The sequence below is a fragment of the Poecilia reticulata genome, linkage group LG16, assembly GCF_000633615.1.
Source record: "Poecilia reticulata strain Guanapo linkage group LG16, Guppy_female_1.0+MT, whole genome shotgun sequence".
In the NCBI taxonomy this organism is placed as follows: Eukaryota; Metazoa; Chordata; class Actinopteri; order Cyprinodontiformes; family Poeciliidae; genus Poecilia; species Poecilia reticulata.
In genome coordinates this window covers 32,873,322-32,884,310 of record NC_024346.1, presented here as the reverse complement: position 1 = coordinate 32,884,310, position 10,989 = coordinate 32,873,322, and the positions used below count along the sequence as shown (strand labels likewise).

The window sequence follows — 10,989 nt, the reverse complement described above, 5'->3', positions numbered from 1 at the left end:
TTCTTTATCAATGAAAAAAAAACTATTGTCATATCAATTACATGTTTATAATCGATGAACATCTTTATAATTGCCACATATTTCTACTGGTATTTTCCAAAGTAATTTGTGGTGATGTCCGCTCACCGGCTCTTTAAAGTTGGAGGAAATCATCTTTGGCTCCCTCCACAGATTCAAGTTGAGCCACTCCAAAAAGTTAATTTTACCTATAGTTGGAAGCAATGTGTTGGTAAAATTAAAGGATTACTTTAAACCTAAATCTGCCAGGGGCATGTTTCGGGCCTAACGGTTCATGTATAATTTTTACTTTTCTGTTTGAAAGATTAGGGTCAGCAACACTTTAAACTTGTTCAAGGGGGTATTTTTGTCTTTCTCTTTTTCGTTTTTGCTCTTTCTTTCCCTCCCTCCTCCTCTCACAAGTGCCACAGGCAGTTGTGCTCATTAACTCTGGATGTAATTATTTTTGTTTTAGTCTCATATTGCTGACATTTCAACTCAGGGGCTCCTCAATCAGGATTAACCCAAACCGCAAGAAATCACACTTCACAGCCGTTTCTTACAGCAGCGCCTGTTGCCTCCAATTTCAGTCAAATTAAAGGTTTATTTTATTTAGCTTTTTTTCCACTCTGGCCCAGTACCCTGTAAAACAAACCAAACTGCTTGTCTTTGATTTGCTGGTTGCTAGTCACTTTCTCAGTGTTCCCTTCTTCTCTGTCTGGTGGGCACAAAGCAGTCCTCTGTCCAGAGACTGGTTCTGACGATAAGAACCACACAGGTGCTAACAGTGTAAAGATGTCACATGTGTTGTGCTTTTCATTTGGTATAATTGGTGTTCTCAGCTTTAAATATGTAGTCTCGGGTTTGTGGTAAATTCTGTTCTCTGAAATGATTTTGATTTACTCAAAGTATTTTCAGTGTTTTGATGGTTCAGTGTGAGGTTTGCACCCATAATGCAGTTTGGTATTGGTTCAAATTTAAACCTTCCCATATAATGCAATGTGTTTAAGTCAAATTTAAAAAAATAATCTAGTGGCTTAAAAGTGTTTTTCCCTCATTTTTACCTTGGGGCCCCAAGGTCTCCAGGAAACCTCGTCTCATCTTTATGCCCCCAGCGCTCTTAGCAATAGCACAGTAGTAATAAACTATCATCACTCTGCGTCAAGTATGTGTGTGTTTGTGTCAGTCTTTTGCTGTGAAGTGGTGTGTGCGGCCTCAGTAGTCCTGGACCAAGCAGTAGTTGTAAAATCCCATCATGTTGAGTGGTCCTCCGGGGGTCCTGGACTCCTTTCGCTGTGTGTGGTTTGACCTGCTGTGGCCTTTCAGCCCCCAAATGCCCATTAGATAAACGGTCAGTAAACAGAGGAAGCCTCACCATTACTCTCTCACCCTCGCATCATATACAAGGATTGTAGATGAAAGGATTTTTTGCCGATCCCACTAGCTAGTGGACATTAACTTTCATCAGCTCCCTCTTGGTTTAAAATTAAAGTTGAGCCACCATGTTTACATAGTTTCAAATAGTAGTTGATATACGTTTTAGACTGCCTGTCCAATCCTTTCTATTCTGTTCTTGCCAATGCTTTAAAGAATTCAGTTGGATATAGACCGTATATGAGCAAGACTTCCAAAGACCTGGAAATTTACTAAAATCTAGACTTCTGAAGAAGGCATGCTGCACTGGTATCAGAGTATGACCATATGTCATCTACCTAGGATCCACTGTAGGGTAAACAACATGGCGATGTCCATGTGACAATACTTTAATTACATCAATTTCATTTAATTTAATTTATAAAACTAACCACCTTACAGTATTTTGACTGTATTGTTTTTGGATCTGAAATCATTGTTTCTCACAGTTTGCTACAGCTAGTCATGGACCCATTTAAAGCTACGATGTTCAAACTGTCACTAAATCGTGACAGTATGATATGAAACAGATAATCTGTGAAAAATTTAGCTTCTTTCCCTTCTACCAATGCTAACTAGAAACAGCCAATCAGAACCATGAGAAGGATCTTATTGCCGTCAGACATGTTTGTGTATGCGTTGCTCATCCACTGTCCTATCCCCTTGCTGTCTGCTGTACTATATCTTCTTCTGGTTGGTAGAGTCTAACAGGAATGCTAAGACTTTAACCCATTTAGCAGTGGGTACACATGGTTGATTGATAGCACTAAAACCCTGCTCCTGGCTCTGATTGGTTGTTTTTGATGGGGAGCGCTGCACTTCTGCAGACAACAATAAGATGGAGGAGGTTGATCTCTTCACAGATCAACCTGACAGTTATGTCATTACTGTCACTCTTAGGACATAGTGACCGTTTTTAGCAAATATGCAAAAAAACATATTTTAATTAAAAGTTAGATACTGCAGCTTTAACAACATTTCTTTTGTCTCCTTCCCTCCTGAGAGTCGGTATGCCTATCATCCTTCAACTCCGATGCTCCTGTTCCTCTGGTCTGCACTAAGTTGTCCTGGAGTTATCTCCTGTTTAGAATACTGACCTTGCACTTCTTTGTGTTTTATGTGAGACAGCTGTCTTGTGCTACAGGTGGCCTGAGCATCCTTTAAGTGTTGTTGAAGCAATGCATGGTGTGTGCGTGCGTGTGTTTGTGATGTCTATCTGTATTAAATACAGTTCTGATGTATAAACACCTCCCAATTATCCTCAGTGTTTGTGCAGACAGGACTGACCCCTTCCAACATCAAAACACATACTTGGCCTTTACTTTGAACTGTCAGTGATGAGTGTGTAAACCAAGACTTCATTCAACGGTAGCTAATAACAGGCCTAGGACTCAAGAAGAAATGCTTCTCTGAAGGTTTAGAACAAATGCAGACACACACACAACATATCATTGCTCATTTCCTCTTATACTGTATGTCTTTTGTGCAAAGAATACATATATGCCATAGAAGAATGTTATTCGTGCTTTGAGCTGCTTCATGAATTTAAAAAAAGCCTGGTCATAAGTGGTGTTTTATTACACTGTGTATCGCCTTATCCTCTTTGTTCCCACATAGCAGCTAAAATGCCTCATCCTGAAACCATTAGACCAAATTGCTAAATGGTTCAAATGTGCTTCCACTTAAAAACTATGTCTCTTAGAGGAGTAATCTTCAATCTACTGTGGCAAGCAAAAAGAGGATGAGTTGGATAGTGGGAATGGAAACTGAGAGAAAGACCCTCAGAGACAAAATCTGAAAAAAGAGGGTGGAGAGATTGGTTTGAGATTTGAGCAATCTCATAAAATTCTTCCCCCTCACTAGATTCCTCTTTGTTTCCATGTAATATGGAGCTTTTTAACAGGGTTTCAGTCTGTGTGTAGTGCAAATTACATTTATTGGGTTTTGAGTAGCAATGTGAAATTTTGAATGAGCAAGAAACTGCAAATATCAAGCTCTAATCTGTTTCTGAATAGTTTATTTTTAAACGTCCACATGGCAAATGTGGCAAATAATTTGTTTTGAAAGAAGTTGAAACTATGTCAAACATTAAATTGATGACTATGTATTAGGCATTTTTTGTGAGGTAATTATTACTTTATAGGGCTAGGCTTATCGAGTTATTTATACTTATAAATTTAACTTCAAAATATATATATATTTTGCTTTGTTGTAACAGTGCTTATTGGAAATTAATCTCATACTTTTGGAAAGTTTGATATTTTTTTATCTTAAATTATCCAACATTAAGAAAAATGTATTTGTAGGTTGAGCAGCAGAGTTTATGGGTTCCACCCATGAAAAACTTGGCAGATTGTTTCAGCCAGTGCCAAACAGCCTATTCTTCCGTTTACTCTTGTTTGGTGTCATTTATGGATTTGATAATTGCTTTTTGGAGAAACAAGGCATGTTGGCAATTTAATAATGTATTGATTTCTCCAAATGAGGGTCTTTGTAGTGTGTGTGAGCCACAAAACTCTGATATCTCTTCCTGATGGTGACCAGCATGAAGACTAGCTTGCTCCCTCTGCTGTGGAATGGCATCACATTCTCCAACCAGCATTTGCCACAAGTCATTAAACGAAGGATGTATTAGTCACTCAGTCACGAACATCACGCCCAATCTGATCCCACAATCTGATCCCTGTTGCAACAATACACAAATCCAGTCTAGTCGTTTTGTGAATATCTTTCACAACATGTTTATGTTTTACTGGCAACGCTGGCAGCAACATTTTCTTTGAATGTGCTACATTACACAATAATTTTTTATCAATTAAATCAAATGAACTAATGATCTAAGGTGATATTGATATACTCTGGTTGTTTCTTTTTGTTAATCATTAAGTGCTTATTTTTGTGAATACTGGCAAGACTTGAAGCGTATTTAAAATTGGACTGTATAACGTAATGTATAAATTGTATAACTTAAATTGCATAGCTGTATAACTAACTGTATACATGTCCAAATTATGGGCTGATAGAACTATGCAACAGTTAAAAATATTATTTTAATTTGTATCTGAAACGTAACAAAATATGTCTACTTAAGACTGGTGATGTGTGAAAGAAAATCAAGAGTTTAATATTATTGAACATTTTCATCTGTTTCAGTTGCAATATGTTTATTCTTGGCAATGTTTCATTTCAACTGGAGTCAAAGGAAAGTTAAAAATTGCCCTTCTTCCTCACCCTTTCTAACAAATTGAGAGAACTTGGTTTGAACTGAAGAGAAAGCCCTCAGAGACAACTGTGAATGATAGTAGTGATAAGGTTTTTACAAGATGACTTTGCACAACTATAGCTTTCTATGGGAAAGCAGAAGCACAAGAGAATTTATTTTAATGAGCTCAGAAGTGTCTCTCTTGTTCCCCTAAGATTACACTGGGGCTCATTGGAGTTCACCCAGTGCAGTGAATGCTGGTGATGGATATGGTAATGATACATTAATGCAATCAGGACCCAGACTGTTTTCCCTCTCATTAAGAAGGCAAGCTATCTTGCTGACAAATGACTGGGTCACACTCGACTGCGAGTTATTTTCTATTGATGTGGTTTTGAGTGAGTAAGACATTGTGTTTTGTGAAGGATTAGGAAAGGAACGACATACTGAAGGCTCCAAAATGAGAACGGGTTTAGTTCAGTTGGGGCACAAGCAGCCATGTTTTCTTGGGTTGGGTTTTCAACACCAGAAGAGATGATGTGGGTGTATGAAACTGTGCAGGCAACCAGATGCTGTCTGTCTATGGCTGTGAAGCTTCTTATGTGAACATAAATGTTCACTTAATTATATATGACACAACTGTTCAAAAATAAAAAATGCCTAATTTATGTGTTTAGATTAAATATTAAAGGATCATTTATAATGTAAAACATGAAAAAAAATCAGATTTACATAACACTATCTGCGCGATAAAATGGAAATAAAACGAGACGAAGTAAAATGTAATTGGTCAATTATGTAAAGTCAGCATCATGCAAAATTAATTGGATGGACATGCAAAAGTTAATGATTTATTCATGGAAAAACAAAGGAAACAAATATTTTCGGTTTGGAGTGCACTCAACAATATACAAAAAATGTACAATAGACAAGTGTTTTTTTTCCTGGCTCATCAGTAGCTCCAGACTGTTGTTTCTTTAGCTGCTCATGCATCCTGTTTGTGCTGTGGTGATGCAATAGAACTGTCCCAACTAACTTTACTAATCCTCACCCACTCTTCCACTTCAGACTGACTCGGCTTTTGAGAACTTTGAGTAACTTTTATAACCTTACTCGTTACACCCTGAAGGGGACAGTTTACCTTCATGGCTGGCCAGATGAAGCAATCCAATGAGTGAAATAGAACATGACTGACGTCACACACAAGAAATTGAGGTAGAACAGTTGCAACTTTTGTTGACTACTGGTGTACTGTTAGAGCAGTGGTTCTTAACCTGGGTTTGATCGAACCCCAGGGGTTCGGTGAGTCGGTCTCAGGGGTTCGGCGGAGCCTCTGCCGCGGAGGTAAAGACACACTTGTGTAAAGTCGTGATGACGCGCCGCTTTGCCATCACTTGCTGCATAGGATCACGTTACATTGCTTAGCCAATCAGAGCTACGGAGGAGCCCTGATTGAAGGAGCTCCACTCTTTTTACCAAATTCTATAGTCTAAATCTGCTCCTTAGTCGCATCTTTTTGGGGTTGCTACTTTTTTTTACGTTATTCTTGCATCTTCACATAGTCTGAATATATGTGTTAACATTGTCCCTATTTTATATTTACTAGAGCTGAAATGTTAACATTAATATAATGCTAGCAATTTTTAGTGTGCACATTAGATGGTCTGTATGTAAGGTACTTGGATGGACAGATGGATGGATGGACGGACGGACGGATGGATGTGCAGTGACTATTAAAACTTGCACAACATAGTGATTGTTTTTGTGATTTTTATTGGTTACCTTTGTGTTCATTGAGACATAGTGTTGTTATCCTAATAACTTATGCCATGACTATTTTACAAGTCATCCTGACCATAAAAACATTTTTTTTATTTCTAGTTTTAAAGCTTATGTACTTTACCTGTGTCTCATCTCTTTGTTTTTTCTCAAGATTGCTTTGCTCCTGTTATTCTAACCTTCAGTGTGTAGCTCCTGTTTTATCATTTTCAAACATGTAAAAATGCATGTAGGCCATTTAACTCTTGTTAACCTTCCCACCGCTCTACACACACACATACTTACATGCCTACCTTCATACATGCATGCCGTTTATAGTAGCATGTTGTGTAGTGTATTAAATAAATCCAGAATGAGAGCTGGCTTTCCGTAGACCTGGGTCTGTTTCCAGTCAGACTTGCCTGTGTCCTTCCTGAGCCCCTGGGCTCCTGTGGCGGCGTAGCCCCGAGACTCTTGGTCGTCGCTCACCGAGGAGAAGAGAAGTGCCTGTTTGTGTGTGTTGTGTGCGCGTGCGTGTGTATGTATGTTTGGCTACAAGTTGTGTGACATCAGTGCCTGTGCAGTAATGTAGACACTGTCTTCTTAAAGATACATTTACACAACCAAAATATATATTACTCCACACAGTGTTGCATGCCAACCACCCACACACAGCTGAGTCCCTTTTTAATGGTGTCAACAGTTCCATTTTTTTTACTTTTCTCTCTCTCTCTCTCTCTCTCTCTCTTTCTTTCTCTCTCTCTCACACACAGACAATTACACTTATAGCTACACCTACACACTCATAAGTAGAACACCTGTCGAGTAGCATAGCTTGCTCCAGGACACCTTCAAGTCATGAGCTCATCGGAAAAGCAATTAAAGGCGGTGTAGGCTGTGCACGCTGGCGTAATGTTTTGTTTTGCTACTTGGCTTAGAAATTAACCAAACCTGTCAGAAGTCATCTGGCTGACACGGGCTGGACTATATTTATTTATTTTCTGTTGGAGAAGCTGGACGCACAGTCCCTGCGTTGCCTCACATCCAACAATGAAGCGATTCTGAGGGGGTGATTAGCTGGCCGGGACATAAATCCCTCCCCTCCCGCTCTGCCTGGGGGGTGGTTCGAGTGCACCCCCTTTGGTTCCTTGCCCATCTCTTACTGCGGAGGTCACGGCCTTCTAATTGAGAGGCCACAGCCTTTGTAACCCCAATCAGAACTTTGGTGCCAAATGAGGGACTTGGTGTTGAACTTGTTCTGACCCAAGCACTCCTCGTCTCTTGAATTTCAGTGTTACAACACAGCAAAGCAAATTTTTCATGTAGAGAGTTAATAATGTTAGCTTGTGATACTTGTACAAGTATATGAATTCAGGATGAAGGCAGAAATCTTTGTGGTGGCTAGATTTGTGAGGCTGGACATGAACAGAGATAAGACTACTGGTGTGACCTATCAGTGTCGCCTGAGGCTATAAGCAGCCTGATGTCACTGAGCCGTAAAACAACACCAGCAGCCCCAAGCTTTCTTTTACCTCTATTGGTATTTCACCACTGAAGGAAAAAAAAACACCACCTCTGACATTAATAGGTCCACCATGGATAAGCCAATGCAAGCCTTTTCATACAACAGTCAGTGGTTCGGTTCATATTTTCAAAGTGTAGGCCACTGTGCATTTTTTTTGTCAGGAATACTTAAGAAGCAAGAAAAACACCTTTGTTACTATTGTCATCTCTTGTGTGTAATTACCCACATGCCACCTGGTGAGCTTGGAGGAAAAAACAACAGTTAGCCTGCTGTCGAGGTCACCCTTTAAGCATGCTAGACCCTTTGATGACCTTTCACGCTTCAAAGGATTTGTCACTTATGTCAACACAATGATAAAGCCAGAAGAGAGTGTATGCAGTAAAGCTGTAGCCTTCAAAGCTCTAGAAGACAGGCACATTACACAGTGAGGACGGAAGGATGATCCTAGAAAGACAGCTTTTTTGGGATGTGCTATAATCTGTCAACATGGCAAATTTATCAGCATGAGGTTCAATATGGAAAGATAGGCAGTCAGACTGCCACTGTTTATCACAGAGATGCTATATATAAATTGGGATGTACTCGGAAGACCAGCGTTCTGGACCGATGAGATCGGTAGACAGCCATCCGCTATAACCGAGTTTGAAAATTTATTGTCCTGTGTGTCATTTCTGCTGATTGCGCTAAATGTGCTAAATTGGTCTTACTGCATCCCGAGGACCACAAGTTAGGATCGTTCCATTAAACACATTTTCACTACTCAGGCTGTTCCCAGTCTTTTTGGGTTCCATGCTGCCCCGAAGTGATGATGAAACAGCTTGAAGTCAAACCCCAGCTCTGTAGCCACAGCCAGAGCCTATTAAGCAGCCACAATGTGGTGGAAAAGTTCAAGCCACAGTTCTAAGCTTATAATTCCATGTCAGGAAGAGAAAGTGAGTGATGGCTGTAGGATGATAAGTACTGCTGGAAGAATTACGGGTTTTTGGGAAGACTGATAAAAGGTATCTGATGTTGGATGCGAGAACAGTTGATGTAAAAGAGAGAGCGAGATAGCATACTTGGAAACATGTCTAGAAACAAAGATGTTTATTAATTCTCTTTGGATGCAGCAATAAAGATATGCATCTTTACCATAGTGTAAATGATAAACTACCTCTGTTTAATGTTTTCAGTAAGAATAGTAAGTCTCTTTGACCCAAAACAATTCTGTGCCAATAATATATCATCACTAAAGGGGTTAGGTGCAATATTACAGCACATTCTGAATCCTCAAGCTGTATTAAAAATGTAAATTAGATTTACACGCAAACATTGGCAGTGACAATTTTATAGGCTGTCATCATGCGCATGAATCATTTTAAACGCACAGAAACCACACAGCTGCACACCTTCTACTTTTCTGATACAGATGATTGCCTTGGTGTGCGCATAAATACACACGCAGACAAGTTCATAGGCCACTAATAACATGCTGTAAAAGCAGAGTAAATTAAAGAATTTTTATTTGCAATGTTCACAAAGAGTAATGGAGAGGAGAGCAAGCCAAGCTGGAGAGCTAGAGTAACAAAAACATGTGTATTTGGAAATGCAAGTGTGCTCTTAAGGAGGGTTTATTATTATGCACTGACCAGGCATTACAGACGCTAAAATATTAGCCTATGCAAGAGGTAGCCGGACGTTATTGGAGGTAAAAACACATACTTGCTCATTCCGACCCCATTCCAGACCCTGAGGCCTAAACAGAAGACTGGAGTTTAGTCCAAAGCTCTATTAAACTGCTGAAAGTCTTTTCTAGAGCAGAAACATCCTCCTATCGTCATGCTGGGACATTCCACTGCAAGCCAAAGAGCCTACACTAATCCTGGCGGCATGGGAATCATTATTGATATGATCCTAATGCATTACCTCAGGGCCTGCTTATTGTTGGTCAAGAGTATTTTTTAAAAGTCAACCAAAACCCAGTGAAAGTCTTGAGTTTCATTGAAATTTATCAAAAGAAAATGTTATTCTTGGCTTAGTGGGGTTACGGCTTTAAACAGCACAATTGAAACAAACTGTGCTCCTTGCTGCACTCTGACAAACCTGCTTGATACCCAGCAGCAGGTCTGTGAAACACAGTATGGACTGCTCTGAAACAGAAGTGCATTGACAATCTGGGTCACTTTCACTTTATTATCTTACATTGATTTCAGAGATCTCATCTGTCTCATCTCCCTCCTCATAATATTAGTTTGGTTTGGTCTGAATTTACTTCCAATATGGGTATTTTATCATTTTGATTAATCCCATATGCTTAAGTATTGCTAGTGTAGCATTGTCAAACCTGAAGTGTTTGATTTTTAACTATACTAACTATTATCACTTTGTTTTTTTTGCACTCATGTTTGTTTCACTAATATTTTTTTGTTTTTGTTTTGCAGGTGCCGTCCTACTGGTCAGTGTCCAGGGCATAGCTGTAAATGTGGACCCAATCATCTGCACATGGTTACTATATCAGCCTCACAGAGGGAGCAGCAGGAAACAGCAACAGGTACTGGATCTCATATCGTGTTCTCGGACAATATCTGTCAATTTATCTTTCTGGCCAGGTGTTCACTTACAGAGTCATTTTCTGGTGCTTATCAGGATTCAGATCACAGTCATAGCAGAATAAAAATGGCTCTGAGCTCCGTTTTTTTTTACTGTCTGAACTTTTACCCCCGTGTCTTCGGATGAACACAGCCATCAAATAAAGGAGATTATTTGCCTTAAAGTATTACATTGTTTTTTTACTTCTGCGCTGTTACTTGTCAATTGCACAAAAAAATATGTATTCATGCGTTTGCGTGAGTTGAACTAAAGCCAACTTAAAGGATAGACACACACTTTTGTGTGTTTCTAAGCAAAAGTGTGTGTGTTTGTTTAAAGCTGTGGACATCTGCCTGTCGGGGCTACTTTTCAAGGCCTGGCTAGTTACACAAAGCCTTCAGTTGAAGGACAGTGAAATGCATATGAAGGACAGTAGAGAGGAAACGGACATTTTTGGTACAAGATTCTAGGAAATCCTGAAAAAAAAATAAAATAAAATCTACTTGGGAGCAGGGGCATTTTTAGT

General features: G+C 39.4%; 1 protein-coding gene across 3 annotated transcripts in view; it reads left to right on the top strand.

Moving 5' to 3' along the window:
* Positions 1–10,989, top strand: part of vps13b (vacuolar protein sorting 13 homolog B) — a 312,942-nt gene that overhangs the window by 96,236 nt on the left and 205,717 nt on the right. For all 3 annotated transcript variants that reach the window (XM_008432898.2, XM_008432900.2, XM_008432899.2), the window contains one exon: positions 10,316–10,425. In XM_008432898.2, the coding sequence (XP_008431120.1) occupies positions 10,316–10,425 (110 nt within the window). The remainder of the gene's footprint in view (positions 1–10,315; positions 10,426–10,989) is intronic.